The following is a 19,911-nucleotide window of genomic DNA, read 5'->3' as shown; positions in this document are numbered from 1 at the left end:
TGGAGACGGATGAAAAATGCAGGTTAAGTCAAACACGCGTGAATGAAACTAAACATAACTGAGGGCATGTTTCTGATGAGGTCACAACATTATAACATGACTTAAAGCTCACAAGATCAATTTTCCACAATATAGGACCTTTAACTGTAATATGATCATTATTGCATGCTTTTGACCTTTCTGACCCCCACTAGTCCCACAAGTATTGGTGGTTTTCAGACTCTAGACTATGATGTCATTCTCCCAGATGAGGGCAAGAGACAGTTTTTCGTATTGATTACATTGTACTTTGCCATGAAATATCTAAAAGGTAAATGCACAAATGTTGAACCTGATCATTTCTATCAGTTACTAGACCAAGAACTCACTGTATTACAACAAAACTCTGAAAACTCTTTGAAAAATACTAGTTTTGGCTGCCCCCATTTGTATTAAATATTATTGGTTTATAGAATGTTGAAAAATGCAGCATTATCTATATATATATATTTATATATTTATATGTTTATATATAACACTGACTGTTGTTCCCTTTAAATGATCACTGTTTCCCCCCCAATTGTTTTATTTTGTCTTCTTTAAAAAACAGATACAGCATTTCAAACAAAAATTCCTGAATCTAAAAAATATCAACTTTAACACAAAAAAGTCCAATGTCTTCCTCCAAAGTGTTGTCTGCTCCAAACCAAACGCTTTTACTGACAGAGGATTGGCTGACCTCTCCATTATAAAATCCTGAGCTTATTATTGACAAAAAAACGGCAATGTACCATGTTTACTTCCACAAAGGTCATCTCTTTCTCTATAAGACTTTCTATAGCTTATAATTGCCACTACAGGCATTATAGACTTAACTGGTTGATGTCATGCAGATAATAACCTATGTAATAATGTTAATCCTCTGGATGGATCAAAGCCCAAAATGATGCAAACTTATGCTTTGAAATCTTGCCAATGGGATCTACACTAGAGCTATTACATCTAATCTTCAACCTGTTTCTGCTTGTTGGACACTTTGCTAGCCTTCCTCTGCCTCCTACACACCGCTAAAGTCAGTCTTGGTGTATTCTGATCCGTGTGGGCTGTGGACTAGCATACACGCACACAGAGACAAAATACCCATAATTCCCCTGGTGTGGGCCTGATTTAACTCGGCCCGAGGCTAGTGTTACCTTCTACAGAGGAATGCTAACAAACCTGTTTAGAGCTGAGAAAATAGCTCTAATGAATACACGTTGCGGCTAACAGACGCTAATGGCAGTTTTAAGCATTATCTGATTGTAGTTTGATGTCTAATTATTTTTGCTAATTGGACGCTATTCAAAAGGCGTTAGCTGCAATGGCTAAGCTTAATAAGCTTATTTTATGCTTGACGATTGGTTCATGTTCCAGTAGAATTCCAAGCAGTCTTAATTGTTTTAGTTTGTGGAGTTTTAGTTTTTTGTAGTTTTTTTTTGTTTTTAGTGTTTGTTTTTTTTTGGTTGGTTTGTTTCTAAAATTTGTGACATAATTTCATATTCAAACTGAATCAATGAGATTTTATCAATGGCTTTGTTGATTCCTCTTATCCATCCAGTTTCTTAACGATTTTCTTATTGATTCCTAATTCATAAAATTGTATGTTTTTTTTTTTTTTTACGTATCTAGTTTTATAAGCCTATATTTGATCTAACTTAATATGGGAGTATTTAGACATGAGTATAGGCAACATTATGACTATCTACCTAAAAATGTTTAAATGTTAAACTGCTCAGTTTCAGAGGAGAAGGTGTAAACAAACTCCTCAAAATTTTCTTACACTTTACATTGCGTTATTGAGACAGACACCCATTCAAAGATACAGCAGCCCAAAGCAGCATCGATAAGAGGAATCATTATGGGAGGAGATGTATGATTCTGACAGATTGCTAAAAATAGAAGTAAAACCTGTTTTCCATTACTAACGACAACCAAAAATGGCCAACAAAATGCGTAAAGATTTCAGGTGAAGATTACTCTGCCCTGCTGACAAGACCAAATGCCAGTAGAAAACCCCTTTATTGCCCCTGTGTTTGACTAATACCCTCAAATCCACACACCACTACATATTATACTTATTTCTGGTGGAAGGTCTGCTATGTGCTGCAATGTATCACTGGTGACATTACCAGCTTCAGGTCAGATCTGTGGAGAGGCTTGGCTCTCAGTAAGAATGCATGGTATGTTTGAGCGATAAAAACATCCAAATATCACAAATGCAAGACGGTTTCCATTCCAAACAAAGCAATAACATCTCCATGGAGACTAACAGATGGCAGACCCTCCTCCCAATAACTTGCGTAGTGCACCTTTAAATTCCATTCCCTTCTTGTGCAATACTTGAACCTCAACCAAGACATTTTGGCGCATTTCTAATCTATTGCAAAAATTAGGGGTATGTTGTTTTATTTATTTCTTTTCTTTTTTTGTGTGTGTGTATTTGATTTTGTGCCGATACCAATATTTGTGTTAGGATTTTAAAATCTGTTGACCTTATTCCGCCCCGCCCGCTTTAACAGTAAATAAGACTAAGCTGCACTTTCTTTTTGTTGGCACTTCCGCTTAAGTGAGAATCCCATTCATTTCATTGGAGAACATCTATATAAGGTAGTGGTGATTTGTGTAACACGTTGTCCATGTGACCAACAAGTCAACAATGCATCGATTCTCTGGAGGCTTAGTACAGATAAAATTTATGTTAAGTTATAGTGAAGTTTACAAATTAATTTATTGCTTTTGTCTGCTCATTTAGTCTGCTTAAAAAGATAAAATGGGAGTGACACATCGACACACACAGACAGAAAGTGCACAGTGGAGGAAGAATTATCAATGCCAGATATCAGCAAATTTTTTATGTTGGACCTATACCGGTATCTGGAGGAGTGTGCTGATATCACTGACAACTGATATACCATTCCTAGCAAAAATATCATCTGATTATTAATGTCAAGAAAATAGGCTGAGTCCTTCTCTCACACAGAAAACACTCCGTTCCACCTTATGATGTCATGTGGTAAAACAGGAAGTCCTCCACTGTGTTTTTAAACTCCACACACCTTCATTGGAATCATTTGGATAATTTCAGCCCTGGAATTGCCCATCTCTACTGAACAAAAGATAAAAGGTGGCTGTTAACTTGAAAACTACCACTGCATGACATCATAAGATGGAACAGAACATTTTGAGCTTTGAGTAATCCTAGTTAGTCTGTTTACATCTCCAAACATGTGTGAATGAAACAAAACACAACTATGTTTTTGAGGAGGTGACAACATTATAACATGGCTTTAATCTCACAAAAATGAATTGTGTGCTATATAGGACCTTTTAAGTTTTGTCAGTATTCTGCTTTCTCAATATTTTGACTTTCTTTGACAATATACCACCCACCTCTATCCTCACTCCTGATACCCACCCAGGCTTCTTTGTGTAGTGTGTGAAGCTGCCTCATCTTTTCCAAACTTGAGCCTGTGCTGTGCTGTGTATGAGGTAAAGTTTTGAGCACAGAAGGTGGTTGTTTCTGGCCTGAACTTTAGCTCACCTCCTCCTCCTGTAGCCTCTTATGTGTCTGTGTGTGCAGGGATGTGTTTTTATCACATTGAGGGGACTGAAATGTGAATGCACGAATCAGGTCCCCGTGATGTAAATTCTGTACCATAAGTAACAGTTTAAATAGATGAAAGCAGCTCTTGAGGTGTTTTCAAGTGTTTTATTGTCCGATCATCAGGAAGTGCACTGTTGGCATGCTAATCATTGTTGGCACTGGCAAAACTCCGCTCTGGTCTCTGAAAGTTGTGACGAGAGCTTTTAATTTCATTGTGGTGAATAGCTAGGATATTCAGAATGCATAAGGTAAGTGAGGAATAACTTTGGAGCACTGCATATAATTTAAAAATTGAAAAACTAGTTCTGTTTTCATGTTTTAAGGCAGTAAAACACATCTACACGTTGACTTTAATGTTAGAATTTAGGTTAAAGGTTAGTGTCAATCCTCTGGAAATCAATTTTAGTCAATATAATGTCCCCAAGAAGCATAGAAACCAAACGTTTGCATGTGTGTCAATGTGGAAAGTTACCTGAACCGGGCTCACAGTGCACATGGGCCTACAGCTGTTTTCCACTCCTCCAGACCTGCCATACACTGTAGAATGTCTTGCAGCCACCTAATACAACTTAAAGGGACAGATTTTGATTTTAGATTACGTAAATATTACCCTGTCTGTGTCCCCAGATACGAGGTGAACATTTTCAGATCAAATGGAGCTTTTACTGATAACAATTGTAATGCTGATTTATTCTTGCATGAGAAGCTGCTAATGTTAGAGTTTGGTGTTTTGGTTCTAAAGATAATTATCCACTCAAAGGACTCTCTGCTCTGAATGGTCACGACCACCCCACTACCTGCAGCCAATCATGAATCAGTGCTAGTGCAGCCTCTGTGAGAAAAGTGTGTGTGTGTGTCTCTGTGTCTGTGTCTATCTGCAGGCAAAGGCTCTGTCAACCCACGTAGGCCTGTCACGATCAACACAATCGACTTCTCATTCAATATATGAAGCTGGAACAATATATTTTGGGGCTCAGTATTTCTCATATGTACAATTTCTTTGCGATAATGGGGAGATTTTGGTTATTTTTGTTGCAATCTAAAAAGATTTGAGTTGTTAGAGGGTTGAAAAAATAACTTCTATGTCTAATTATTCCTTCATCTTGCCATTTATCTGTTGCAGCTCATGTCCTGGAATGACTATTGAGTGTCTATTTAAAAACGTTTTAGTAGGATTTTCTTGTATCTTTGTTATTGTGTGTGTGGCATGAAATATTTTCAGTAATATCGTTTATCAGTACATCTCTGTAACAATATATCGTGATTCAAAATGTGTTCTCGTGACAGGTTATACCTGTCATGTGTTCTCGTGATAGGCCTAAATCCAGGTCCATCTGTGATTATTGTACTTATAAACCACTAAGATCACAAGCTACAGTTCCTTTAACGTATAAATGTATTTTTATTATAGCAGCAATCAAAGTGAAACGTGCAGGTGCAGGATGTCGCTTTTCTGGTTGTGGTCTGCCGCCTGCTTGTCTCCCTGGAGATGTTATTGCTCTGCCTGAAACATTCCACATTATGGCATTATCTGTATTCCTTTACTCATCTGTTATCTGTGTTTTTATGTTGAGATCTTGTTGATTGGTCAGAGCTTCCTGGAGTAGGCGGGGTTATGATCTTAAAGTACACCATACCTGTGTAATCTCATGATTCTTCTCATAATATACAGTACAAACCCTTTACAATGCTTAGGAACCCAGACTTATTTCATGCATTCAATCATTTTAGTATTTTTATATTTGTATTTCATAACATTATTGACTCACTGGTGCTTCTCAAAATAGTTGGATGTGTTTTCCCAATGATCTTCTAAAGCTAAATGGTCAAATTCATTGGTAAATCATTGCTCAAACTTACAAAGCTTCATTATGAACTGAAGCAAAGTGCACTCTATCTTACTTGAGTTTTTGACCTGGTAGTGTTTTCTTATTTTATCAGCTTGAGTAGCCATAGAGACTGTTAGAGGAGAAAGGGTCAAACTGATGTGTACATGTGGGAGTTTGGTGTTCTACTGCCATCTGCTGGTTGATTTTAGGCCATGCACCTTAAAGCAAATATGAACTTTTCTTCAGTTTGGCAAGGCAAGGGCATTTTTTTTCTTGTAATAGATGTATTTATTTCATTTTATAGTTTTTTTGTGTGAAAACAGCAGGTTTTGACAAAAGCAGACCGCCAAGTGCTTTCTGTGTCGAATACAGTATTCCACTCCACTCATTCATTTCGAATGAGCTGTTCTGAAGCCGAGCACGTGTCCAGACAGTCTTGCATTTATATTAACAATGTGCAAAACGTTTATCGTAACTAGTTGGATTTAATCACATACTTCCTCCGTTCACAGTTTGAACATCAGTAATCCTGGCAGCTTTTAGTTTGAGCATGTTGATTCAAATCATAATTTTACTTCCCCAAAAAACATTGGAGAAGTAAAACCAATGTTTTGGTTAACAAGCAAAACATTGGTTTAACAGATTATATTTGCTTTAATATGCATAATAATCACTCTGTACCCTTTATAGACATTTGTTCCACAGTGTGTAGAGTGTGTTAAAAGGTATCTCTACTTTCTACTCCACTACATTTTTGAACTGGACTGAAAAGTAAAAAGATTTTTTTTTTTACCATGTACTTGGAAACATCCTGAGTAAGTTTTCGTGTTCAAGTTTCAGCTTCGAGCAAGCAAAAATAAATACACAAAATCCATAAGAAAAATTCACACACTGATTTGTATTGTTACTGTGACCAAAATCTATCTTTTTTTTTTTTTTATCAATATCACTGCATTTAACACTATAACAAATTAACAACATTTGTGTGAAATACTTTTACTTTTTACTCTTAAAGTACATTTTAAAACTTAAATATCAAAATTGAGTACTTGACCCTCCTGTGTGTTGTGCATGTGTTTCCAGGTAAAGACGAGGTGCGGGGGCAGCTGGACAGTGCCTTACAGGATGTGAATGTGCGTTATGCTGTTCTGGAGGAGACGGAGAAGAGGGCCGTGCGTAAAGCTCTGATAGAAGAACGCGCCCGATACTGCAGTTTTGTCACCATGCTCAAACCTGTGCTGGTAACAACACACTAAATACTTTATTTACTTTAAAGTGTACCACCTTAGAACACCCTGAGCTTGCATTTGTCAAAACTGTAACCTTACGAATACATACAAAATAAATAAAAATTAAAGGTGCAATGTGTAAGTTTTCAGGTAGATGCTGTTTATCTAGCTTTTTCAATGACATGGTGTTTTCACTGCTCCAAAAGTATGCATTGTTACTGTCGCCCTTCCACAGATCTGACCTATAACATAGCCTGAAGACGTCACCTGCTGGCCTCCATGGGTATAGATTTAATGCCATACAGTGTTACATGCAATGCAGGTGTTAGCAAACAGCCCCAAAAAGTTTTTAGATAGAAAAAATGCAAAATGGATTTAAGCAGCACATTTTCAGGAGCCTGTGATCAATGCGAGCTTTCATGTCCTTTTTAGGTGTTTGATTTTCAACAAAAATCTAAGAGTGTCTAACTGAAAAACTGTTGGCTAATGCTAGCCAGCTTTTGACTATAATGTTATTTGAGAGGGACTTGTTTAACAGCACAGATCAGATCACCTGTCACAGTTCCAGCAAAATCAAATTATTCTGGTCAGATTGTGTTAAAACAAACCTCAGAGTTAAATCTAATTTGAGTAACAGAGCTTGAGACACAGCGGATCATTAACAATTATTAAACATAAGATAAAGGAAAAGAAACATTACATCATTAGAAAAATATTTGAACACAATATACATTTAGAATAGAAATGATCTAAATTAAAGTTAAGATTTGTTCATTTATGATTTCCTTTGATTGTGAAAAAGGAAAATTGTCATATTTCTTGGCAGGACCACGAGATCAACATGCTCGGAGAGGTGACCCATCTGCAGACCATTCTAGAGGACCTTAGCAGCATGACAGCCGAACCACACAAACTGCCTCCTGCCAGTGAACAGGTACACATATTTAAGTCCAAATATCAATTCTGTAGGGTAGTAGATCATTTGGAGTATTTGAAGTATTTTTCTTTTAAATGTCTAGGTGATTTTGGACCTGAAGGGCTCGGACTTTAACTACACGTATCAGACCCCTCCAGCTTCTCCCAGTGGCTCTTTGTCTCGGAAAAGCAGCATCGGCAGGTGAGGAGTTTTTAAAAAAAATTAGAAAAATGTAAAAAATATCTACAAGACACATAAACACCATTTATAGCTATATGGTACAAGTTTTGGCTTCTGTTAGAGCTCTTAACATCGGGATTGCATATATGGACAACTGAAAGTAATTACAGACTAGGATTGCCAAAAGTATCGGAAATCAGATATTAATCAATACTAAAACTACTATTGAAACTAGATACTATTTGAGCAAGTATCAATACTAAAAAGTCACATTCACAGGACAGAAGTGAATCATTCCTGAACAGCTTTAGAGTGATCTTGAGCTGTATCAGAACAGACACATAGACTAGTATGCGCACATGGACCACTATGAACCTACTGGGTCACTGAGGATTACACAGATATTCATGGGTTTCAGCTTTCTATTGTATGCAACATTTTGAGGACTATTTCCCATTTAAAAGATCTAATATTTTGCTTTAATTGTTGAATGTGTAGTATTGAAATTGGTATCCTTTTCCTTAGTATCAAAATCAACATTTGACGTTTTAGTAGCATGACAACACTAACCTGGAGTGCATTTTGAGTATACCTAAATAATATTTTTTCCCCTCAGTAATTACCAGTGTGGGTCAGTGAGGCATGTCCCCTCTCTGGACTCCATCAGCTGTGCAGTGGACGGCCTTCACATCCAGGTAACATCTAAACTCTCTCTAAAAGAGAAAACTGCTTTTCCCACTCATTTTCTGCAGCTTGTAATATTTTACTTAGTTTTAGTTCATTTTAAATACCTCCTTTGCAAAGCTTCTTTTAATCTTGCTTAACATGCTAGATAATACTTCTGTGGAGTTCACTGCTCACATGTACCAGGTTTGTCACAGCTTCTTAGATTTGTTTTAAAACTCAAAAATATGTACTTATTTTACTTACATTTGAATGTAAAGAGGGGGTATAATGCAAAATCGATTTTTTTGGTTTAGCTTTCTACCATGTTATAACGTTGGTCCTTCGTTAAAAACATGCCTGAAGATGTTTTAGATGTAATCCATGCATGTCTGAGTAATCTAGTGATCTCTTTCAGGCACTATTCAAACCCTCCTTACTGTAAGAATCTGTGCAATCCTCTGCCCACAAGCCTACGTCACCCATGCTCCCACACGGCACTCTCCATAAATATACAAAAGCAGGATACAAAACTGCACACAACTTCACAAAACTGATGTGATGTGCAGTAGTTTCATTAGCGGGATGCACACTGATTGCGTTGTGATAGCGCTCTGAAGTGGGAATGGACAGCAAAGGGAGAGGGGACTCAGAGTGTCAGACATGAAAATGAAGTTTATAAAACATGTTAATATGTTGTTTTGGTGAATGTAGCATTTTCAAAGCAATAAAAGTTAACATGGTGATCTAAATGTTATGTGTTAGCAGTTGATACCCTATAGAAGTAAAATACCCCCTTTTTAAATGTAACATAAGTACTTGAGTCTAGTGTAAAACTCTTATGTTGATATGGAACTCTCCTAAATGACTGATTGAGGATGATATTTGTATTAGTATATGCAATACTTGTATATTTTGGTCACTATGCTTTAATCTCTCTCAAAGCCTAGCATACTAGCTAGTAATCTTAGGCATATACCTCTATATACAGTGTATTTTGTTTGTACCTGGAGCAGTGTTAAACCTGACTTCCACCTAAGTGCCCTTCACAATAAAAGCCTGCGCTCTCCTCACCCAGCGAAGCTCCTCCCCTTACCTCCTGATTGGCTGCGAGTCGGGCCGCTCCCTCAGCGAAGGGAACTCCCCCTCTCGCCCCGGTCGCCACGTAAGCGCCCGCCGCACCTACAGTTACCAGGGCGACCGTCGGTATGGCCGCACCACGTCCGGTCACCAGGGGGACCGTCGCTATAGCCGCAGGGACATGGCCACCGTGAGGAAACTTACCCATGATCCCCCACCGTCGTGTCATGTGACCTCATCTCATAGTGTTGCGTTTTTCAAAAAGACTTTAAATGTTTGGATTTATCTGGATTCATCTCGCCAGAGCAAAATCAAACATGCATCTTTATTTCCTGTGTTTGTGCCATATGTTTTACACATTTTTTACCCTTTTTATACTTTCATATTTGCATATTTTTTGCTGTGTCGTTATCCTGATGTTATATTGTAGGGTATGGTATATTTATATGTTCAAATCTGTAGATATATTTTTTAAATTTTATTTCTGGGGACACCAATGCCACTGACATGCTTCAAATATATGTTAGGAAAGAAAGTTTTTTTCACTGTGTCAAAAAGTATATCTTTGGAAATATATCTTATATCTCCTATCTCTAGACATAGGGGTAGGGCAGGACACAATTCTCACAAGATGAGACAAGACACGAGACTGAGTCCACGAGAACGAGACAAGACAGATTGACATCATTTGTAATAAATTAATTATTCAATCCAGTCCCCAATTTTGTCATAAGCATTTTTAAATTTAATTTAATCCCTTTGTTGTCATTATAACGCTGTGTTTTGGAACTACAGCTTCTCAAAATGTAATTCACTGGTGTTCAACTCTTTTTTGGCTAATCCAAATGCAAATAACAAAAATGGAAATGGCAAAAAACTTGAAAAAAATCTCACAATTTTGTCTTAGGAGATCTTGTAGCACAAGATCTAATCAAAACAAATTGGACCAAATCTAGTAGAATATCACAGTACACGAGCAATGGTTTGACAAAATGTGAAAGGTAGTTGAAGGTAGTTGAAGGTTATTTTGGCATTAAAGAAACTCCACATGGAAAGCCCATTAGGGAGCACTTAAATTCTTGTGTCTGATTGGCTGTCTTTTTCCAGGACTCGATGGGTTCAACCAATCAGCTGTGTTCTACCGGAGGAGGAGGTGTAGCTACAGAGAATGGTCTTTTGGCTCCTCCCCACAACGCATACAGCCATCCAGGAGAGAGGGCCCGGGCCATGTCAGCCTCTGGGAAGGTAACAACAATCATGCTTCTATTGGATGTTCGCATACCCTTCCCGTCAACAATGTCATTATTAGCACAAAACCGTACAGAGCAAATAAAAACACACTACATATTGGTTAAAGCAGCTTAAATAATTTTAACACTGCTTGGGAAACCTTGAGTTTGAGTCTGAACTCATTAAAAGGCGTTGTACCAAATTTTTACAGTCTTTTAAAACATGAAAAAACAAGTTTTTGTTCATTTTAAATAGTTTGCAGTGATCCACAGTTCCACAGTTATTCCTCACTTTCCAAACACATCCTAGCATTCTAATTATTTAATGCAAGGATGGCAAGATGGATGTATAGCCCTTTTCCAGAGGTTCATTCACTCCAAACTCTGGTGGTAAGCTTTTATTGTAGTCACAGCTGTCCTGGGGCAGACAGTTAAAAGATCACCCCTGCTATAGAATTCTGCCCTATCCTCGAGCAAATAAAAAAATATGAACAGTTTAGAATGTTGTAATATCACATGATCCCAGCCCATTGCATGTGCTAACACATTTTTGTTTGTTGTGGTGCCAGTCTTCATGTTCTGCCCGGGAGCAGCTGGCGTTGACGTTGGGAGCGCTTCATTCAGACACCTCGAGGAGCAGCAGGGACTCGCTGCACTGCTCCAGTGGATACAGCACCCAGACCACCACCCCGTCCTGCTCCGAGGACACCATCCACTCACATGGTCAGTACCACTCCCTGCCCTCTATCTATATCTCTGTCTCTCTCCATCTCTCTCAGGGCGGCTATCCATGGGTTCAGAATGATGAAAAATAATGACTGTTGCCCTGGTGGTTAACAAATAAGAGCAATGTTTCTTCAAAATAATATTACTCAAGTAGAAATACAAAGTAGTGGTCCAAGAAATTACTCAAGTAAGAGTAAAAAAAGTATAAAGTTGAAAGTTGAAATTATTGTTATATGAAGGACAAAACATTAAATAATGTGCAAAATTGTTTTGTTTCTTCTTTTTCTATTTTTTTTATTTGTCAAACTAAATCATATCTTAAGGAATGGTCCAAAAAACACACAAATGTGCAAATGATTTCATATTGTTGACATAAAGCTTTTATTCATTGTAGACTTACTCACAGTGAGAAGAGTGACCCTTTACTCAAGTAAGAGTACTGTTACTTCAATAAAAATATTACTCAAGTATGAGTAAAAGTATGCTGCTATCCGCCTCTGTCTCAACAGAAAGCTGACACCTATAAAGTCCCCAGAATGGACTCTGGAGGTAGATTTACAAAAGGAAGCTGTTTACATTTTTTAACTCATCTTTATATAGCCCAATATCAGAGCAGTGGCTCGTAGGGCATCACAAAATAGTTTAAACGGAAACACTTTGTCAATAGGTTAATTTGTCAATAGTAGATTGAACAACATTCACAAGAAAAAAGCAGAGACCCTTAGACCCTGCTTTGAGTTTGAAAGTCTGAAATATATGTGAAGATTATCAAAATATCAATAATACTGAGAATGTTGTTTTGAAGATGTGAATATTTTGAATATTGTATATAATAAAAATGCTCCAAGAACAGCTGATTAAAATAAAAATGGGAAAAAAACTTTGCATATTCGCATTGCAACAATAAAGTGTAATTTACCTTAGCTCCAATTAAGAATATAAAGTTATATTTCTGAATTTTTGTAGATAATTATACACTCCATGAACCCTTGAATCCAAATGAATAATATAGAAGACAACTTAAGCACATCTCTGTTGGACTGACATATTGTTGCAATATCATTATTTTAAAAAATAGATTATTCTTTTGTTAATATCACACACTGCTACTTTGAAAACTTAAACCTTTTATTGTAATTGTCATCTAAGGAACATTGTCGTTTTAAGTCACCAGTATCTATTTACATGTTGCTTTTTGCCAACATCATCAAATTGTAGTAAGAAACATTAGTCTTATCCATTTGTTTTATAATTCATTTTTGCACAGTAATATAAAAGAACCATTGCTTTTACCCTCTGTTATCATTTGTGAGTGTCTGTCTGGGCTTGTCATTGTGTCTAACGTTTCCTGTCTCTCTCTCTCTGTCTTGAACCTGTCTCCCTGTTCAGTTCTGAAGAAACCTCCTCTTATTTATGGTACGTCCTCCTGTCTGCTGCTTTACCATTCCACAACTTTCATTTCAATCCCTTTTTTAGTATCTTCCCTTTATTTGTGTGCCTGTTTGATTTACATACCACTTACTTAACTTCTGCGTTTCTAGATTTGATTTTTATTTTTATTTTTAATTATAATTGCCTTTTACAATACTAAAACAACAAATAGGTTAGGTCTATTGTATAAACAGTGCATTTATATTCAGTTCAAAGGCAGCATGGAACTATAAATGGAAGTAACCACTAGTCTACGCAGACACACTAGTACCACGGTTTGAGAACCATAATCTAGAGCTCAGTGAAAAATATCAACATATCAGTTCCATTTGCAGTATTTAAAGATCGGTTATTAGTTTTCTGCTGTTATAACATTGTTCCCTCATCAAAAACATGCCTGGAGACGTTTTAGATGTCATCCATGCATGTTTGAGTAATCTAGCGATCTCCTCCAGGCACTATTTGAACCATCCTTACGGTTAGCAATGTTAGCAGTACAAACCTGTCCAAGAGCTCACAAGCCAACGTTACCCATTCTTTCACATGGCAGTTTCCATAAATATACAAGAGCATGATACAAAAAGATGCACATCTCCACAAACTTGATGCAATGTGCAGTAGTTTCATTAACAGGTGCACCCTGATTGCAAAACTAATTCAACATTTTAATATGTTGTTATCGGCAAACATAGCATTTTCAAAACTATAAAGACTAACATGGCGACCTCCATCATATTATGATCATTTTGACCATGTCAATTGAAATTTTCATTCAAAAATAAATCTCTATTTCTGACAAAGAGAACGTTGTGAACACATTTTACTGGCTTATCTTTTTTTCCCTTTCAAATCTAATCTAACCTTTTTTTTTCCTTAGTTGACTACGAGTCAATCTCTCTCCATGGCGACGTGGACTCAGTTTCCCTGCACCACCTGCACCACGGCTTCAGCCAATCAGACTTCGACAAATCCTCCACCATCCCACGCAACTCCGATCTCGGTGTTCAGTTCCGCAAGTTCGCCCAGTCCAAACGCCCTGCCTCCACAGTCAGCCTGTTGGCAGATGGAGAGATGATCGGCGGCTCGCACACAGCCACCATTCGCCGGAAGCCCTCATCCAAACCATCCTACCGCAGGGGCACTATCAGTGGAGGAGTGCCCATTCCGATATCCACTCCACAAGTTCCACTAAAGGCGCAACTCAGCGATGAAAACCTGCCCGGCGCTCCCTCTGGTGGCGTCTTGGGGCATAACAAGCTCTGCACTTCGACCCAAAGCTTAAGCACATTACCGTCAAGCCACCATCCGGCAGCCAACGTATCACCATACTATCAGCTAGTCCCGGGGCAAATGCCAATTCCAGTGCCCGTCCCGACCATACCGGAGAACAACCAAGCGAAGCAACAGCAATTTGTAAAGCAGTTTCAGCAAAATCAGCTAGCGCAAAATCAGCTAGTGCAAAATCAGCAGGCACAAAATCAACAGCCGCAAAATCAATCCTACGGGCAACATCAAACGTACGTGCAGGCAAAATGTCCGCCACAAGTTCATCAGAAACCACCGCTTCCCCATCACCTGCAGCATCTCCAAGCACAGCAACTTCAAAACCAAGCGCAATTTCAACAGGTTTATCATCAAGAAATGTATCAGCAAGAAAACACAAACCTGTACCCGCACAACATCCCCAACCACCCGCAGATGCCAGCCCCACAGCCACCACAGTACGCCGCCTATCCGAATCTAACCCAACAGCAAAGGCAGCAGCTGTACCACCATCAGAACCACCAGCAGAACCAGAACCACCAGCAGAACCAGACCCTGCCAGCGACGCTATCCCAGGGACAAGGCTCCATTTCAGGGCAAAGTGGCGGCATCGAGACCCAAGTACCACCGCAATCGTCCAATCAGAACCAAGAGCAAGACGAAGAGGAAGAAGAGCCCAGACCAGGAGCTATGGTATCTATGATCCGTAGTGTCAAACTAAGGCGGACGATAACCGACGATAGGTCCGCCCCCATGCTTCCGCCACCGCCGGCCAATCACAATTGAGGGGTTCAGCTCACTTCCTGGTCTGACTTTGAAAAGGAAACTGAAAAAAAGTGTTGTGCTTTATTTCAATTGCCTTTATCTTTATTGTTTGCAAAATATTTTGTTTTGAACGAGTCTTATCTATTTGACGAACTGTTAATTATTATGTTTTTTCCTTTAGTGCTTCTTAAATTGTGGGCGGGTAATTATTTAAAATTTGTACAAAATCGCTCTACTCCAATACAAATTTAATATTTTTGGAATTTCAAATTGGCTCAAATATATTTGGAAGAGTGATTTTGTCCACACATTTAGTAACATCCATTGCTCTTCAGTTTTGGGTGCGTTTGATATTGTGCAGATGCTGGTCCCAGGTGGGCGGGGTTTAAACTCCACTGTGGTTGAACCATGTTTGTGTGGAGGATTTTTAGTTTAGTTTTTTTCCCTTATGACTTTACTGTAACGGTACAAGAAATGTGTCAACCCCTTTTCCACCAAAGAAACTTAGATGCTTATTATACTTGAAAGGGCAAACAAATGCCTCCGTTTTGCCTCATTTTCCTTATATAGCGCCCCTTATGTTTATGAACCAAGCCCAATAGAGCTCGACATTTTTCCCATAGATTTTTTTGAAAATTCTAATTTTAAAAAAAGTTAAAAAGCACAACAGAGGCTAACAAGCTATGTGACTAATCCTTAATCCCTTATTTTCAGTCCAAAAAATAAAATTAAAACCTAAAATTCTGCAAATAGTTTTGATAACTAAGTGGTTTATAGTTTCAGAAACAGATTTAACATAAAATCTTAGTTCTTTTGATCATTACTTACCACATAGCCCGAGTGAGCTTTCAAACAGTTTAATATTTTTTATGAGAAAAATTAATGTGAAATTTACTTCAGAGCCAAGCGGTGGGTGGTCACTGTTATGCGCCATAAGTACTCACTAGGATTTACTTTTGTTAGAGATTTTAAGGACACAGGGTCTGTTGCGTTTGGCTTATCCCTGAGATGGCCAACAGGGAGAAATGAAAAAAGTTTTATTCACTCATAACTACATATTTCACCTCTGTACGTTTTGCAGTCGTCTGCTTTTGAGTACATTCACTGGCCACGTGATTAGGTACACCTTACTGTTACCCTTATTCATTTTCTGCTTCCTTAAAAAATCTGCCAAAGTAGCAAGGACTATACCAGAACAAAACTAAGGTCTGTCTGTCATAAATTCAGCAGAAGGGTGTCAGGACTAAACGAGGATTAAACTGGTCTAAACCGTTTTTTGTTTTTTTTTCCAAACTGAGGCCTTCTTTGAACCTTGTCGTACCTAATAAACTGGTCATGCAAGCTGAACATATTTTGACGTTAGCTTTGATGGAAAAGGAGGTAGAACTTGTTGCTTTCATTTAGCTGTAAAGACTGAATCTAAGAATATATAAATGTGTATATACTGAACAAAATGCTTTAGAAACAAACGTTACTGTGGATCTGTGTATATAAGTAAACTCGACTTACAAAAACTATTGTAATCATACTGAGAGTTAACTTGATAACTTTCAGAGAGGAGAGGATTGTAATACACTCGTTTGACCACCTGGTGTTGACATAGCCGGCTATAGACACACAATGGGGTGAATCCTATAAGCAATACGTGTACGTTGATCTCGTGAATGACAAAGGTTTAATGATTCTTCCTGGCAAAATCCACTCATTCAGGTTTACAACAGACAGAAGAAGTTAACTATCTCAGTTAATGCTGGATATATATTTTTTTAACTTTTATTATTAAATTGTGTTATCCCATTTTAGAGGTTGGTCATCTTGATAGGGGCCTTAAAAAGTGGCCGGAAAGTCAGAATTTGAAATATTTATTTTACTTAAACTGAACTTGGGAAAGATTTCAAAAATATAATCGTGTTCTCTCAGCCCCGCCCACTACAGGAAGTGCTGACCAACAATTAAAGTATCAGTAATTTTAGTTTTGACCCACTACCATGTAATATTATGGCAAGTACTGCGATACTGATCTGATACTAGTACAGTGATTTCTTAAATGAAATGCGTTGAAACTAAGAATTTGACCTTATATAGAGATTTATTATTTTTGACCCCAGTTTAAACATATCTAAAAAATGTATATATTTAATCAGATAAAGTAAAAAATATTAATGTTTTTCCAAAATTCATCAAAAGAAATTTATGTAAACGACTGCATTTTTTGAGACCTATAACGTAAGATGATTTGCATGAGAGTATATATGTAGTATCCAAATATCAATCATTTGGTTTCAAAATTTCTCGTTTTTAGTCTCATTAGCGTACATCATTCATTTGATAGAACAAAGCTGCGGTCTGCTGCCCTCTTCTGGTCACTTTGCCATACTAAAAGAATCACCATTTTCTCTTGAAATGGGCAAAGTTATTAAGATTGTAAAATGTATAGTGCCTTTGTAGAGGTGGAGTTTTATTTTCAAATGTTAAACAATTCATAATAGAGAGCCTTTTAAAATACATTTGATTGAAACACAGAATGACGAATGAATACTTGTTTTCTGAGAGTGGTGACTGGGGTTGAGTAGCTGGTTCTAGTCTGGTCCAAACCGCTCATTATTATTTTCAGGAGAGAAGAACAAAGAATCATATTTAAGAAACGAACATTTCAGATGGTAAAAACTGTTATCTCATCTCACGTAGCTCTTGTGGAGTGGGGCTTTAAGACAATTCTCACAAACACTCAATGTATGTTAAAATTACACAAACTCTGAATATTAATCAGGACTAGATGTTCGAATAAAATTAGCCAGTGAATGGGAAGAAAAACAACACTTGAAAAATGGTTCCAAACAAACTTGCCCGATCCATGGATTTCAAAATAATACAAATAACATGTTGCATAGCGATTAAAGGCGCTGTACCTGATTTTTACTGTCTTTGAAATGTAACAAACAGAACTAGCTCATTTTAAACGGTTTGCAGTGGTCCAGAGTTATTCCTCACTTACCTTATACATTCCGAGCATGCTAATTATTCACAGCTATGAATTTATAAGCGTTTTCACAACCCTCGGAGACTAGAGCGGAGTTTTGCTATGGCGGTTAAGCTAACAGCAACTAGCAGTCTAACACGCACTTCCTGATTATCGAACAATAAAGAGCTTTAGATGCAGACAGAACACGGCAAACTTTTTTTCACCTCAAGAGCTGCTTATACAGTATATCTGTACTGGGGTAAGACAAGTTTTTCTCAAATACGTGGAAATAAAAATCAGGTACAGGAACTTGAAAATGAAATATCTTTTGAAGGGGAAAAAGTGCTCAAAATATTGCATATAACAGGATATTGAAAAAGTGATCTATAATAGTTTGGGTTTCATTAGGTAATGAGCTAATCAAAATTGAAATTCAGAATACATTTTGACTACTGCATAGTTTTTGTGTTTTAAATCCAAATTGTAATGTTCAAAAATAATAACTTTTGTGCTACTTCTGTAAAATCTAAACGTTTTCATAACATTTAAAACTCAATGCTGGAAAGACAGACACACAGAAAGCTGGAATATTTTCAATTCTCGTTTATTTTGTCAGACGATGTATATTTTTGGACTGAGTTGTAAGATAAAATCGCTTTGTTAGAGTTTAGAGTTTGCTGTATGTAAAGAGTGGCCTTTCAGAGCCCTGGTGCATGCTGGGAAATGCAGTCCAGGACTCACAGAAAGTAGAATGTTTTTCTTCTTTTGTTTGTTCTAATCACAGCTGCCTACAGACATGGGGTACAAATATTCATATGCATGGAGTAATAGTTTTATATATTATATTACAGATATTTGAGGATACTTCAGTAAATTAATATGGGCTAAATGCAGGACTACGTTTTGGAATAAACTAGAATTTCATTGTAACTGTAAAAGTTGTCTGTTTCTTTCTAAGGGGACGGTAAAACGCTATAGCTGGTTAGCTGTCCTCAATGTGTCTCCAAATTTTTACTACAACTACAAATTAAAGATGCAATATGTAACTTTTCTGATCGAGTCCTCCACTTGCTTGTCTCCATGGAGTTGTGATTGCTTTGCATAATGTCTCCTAGTATTTATTCTGTGTCATTATTATTGTAATACTTGCATGTATTCTACCTGTGAGGCCACCTCTCCACAGATCTGATATGTAACTTGACTTCCTTGGTTTGATGAGATAAGAGTGGAAAAACTCCTAAACGCCTAAATATGCAGGGTTTATGTGTTAAACAAGTGTGAATGGAAAAAAAAACAACACAATTCCAGGTATGTTTTTGATGAGGAAATAGCATAATTTAGATCAGAAAATGCCACAAGATGGACACTTTAATGCCATACTGGGGAACATTTCAGGCAAAGCTATAACATCTCCACGAGCCAGAGAAGTTACACAGTTAAACTTTAAACTTCTCCACGTATATGAATATTATGCCTACCTACACCCGATGTAAGGCTTGCTCTGATTGGTCAATGATGTAAATGGCTCTTTTTGTGTTAGCAGAGAAGCGGCATCGAACTCAAATGTACTTTACAAATGTACTATTAATAATGATTGTATTTTGTTGAACTGGATGACTGTCTTATTTTTGTAGCTTTAAACAGAGGACTTCCTGGTTCGGGAGAAGCTGTACTACGATTGGATGAGGTTTCAAGAGAGCTGGGTCCTGAGTGGGCCAGGACTTAGGAGAATGTACAAACGTTATCTTTGTTCGCTGTGGAATCCTGTTTTTGATTAAATGCTGGACCCTTAATGCTTGTCTGATTTTTGTATATTTATTTTCTATTATATAAATATTGTACAGTAAATATATGGTACAGAGGAAGGATCGTAGCAGGAATTTAAAAAAAAATGTACATGCACTATTAATAGAGCTGATGACTTCCTATGCAATAATGGAGACCTGACAGTGCTTGAACAAATGGACCTACAACACAATCACTAATATCCAAAGTAAAAATCTGAAAAAAACAATT

The 19,911-nt window shown here is 37.4% G+C and overlaps 1 protein-coding gene across 1 annotated transcript in view; it reads left to right on the top strand.

Annotated features, from left to right (window-relative positions):
- The window catches only part of mtss1 (MTSS I-BAR domain containing 1), a 60,728-nt gene extending 41,042 nt beyond the window's left edge, over positions 1-19,686 (top strand). The window contains exons 7-13 of the mRNA XM_033966820.2: positions 6,535-6,692; positions 7,507-7,614; positions 7,700-7,797; positions 8,393-8,471; positions 10,627-10,764; positions 11,318-11,471; positions 13,783-19,686. Of these exons, the coding sequence (XP_033822711.1) occupies positions 6,535-6,692; positions 7,507-7,614; positions 7,700-7,797; positions 8,393-8,471; positions 10,627-10,764; positions 11,318-11,471; positions 13,783-14,954 (1,907 nt within the window). The 3' untranslated portion in view covers positions 14,955-19,686. The remainder of the gene's footprint in view (positions 1-6,534; positions 6,693-7,506; positions 7,615-7,699; positions 7,798-8,392; positions 8,472-10,626; positions 10,765-11,317; positions 11,472-13,782) is intronic.
- The last annotated feature ends 225 nt before the right edge of the window (positions 19,687-19,911 follow it).

The sequence above is a fragment of the Periophthalmus magnuspinnatus genome, chromosome 5, assembly GCF_009829125.3.
Source record: "Periophthalmus magnuspinnatus isolate fPerMag1 chromosome 5, fPerMag1.2.pri, whole genome shotgun sequence".
In the NCBI taxonomy this organism is placed as follows: Eukaryota; Metazoa; Chordata; class Actinopteri; order Gobiiformes; family Gobiidae; genus Periophthalmus; species Periophthalmus magnuspinnatus.
Note: the sequence above shows the minus strand (reverse complement) of the source record. Positions and strands in the feature narration are given on the sequence as shown.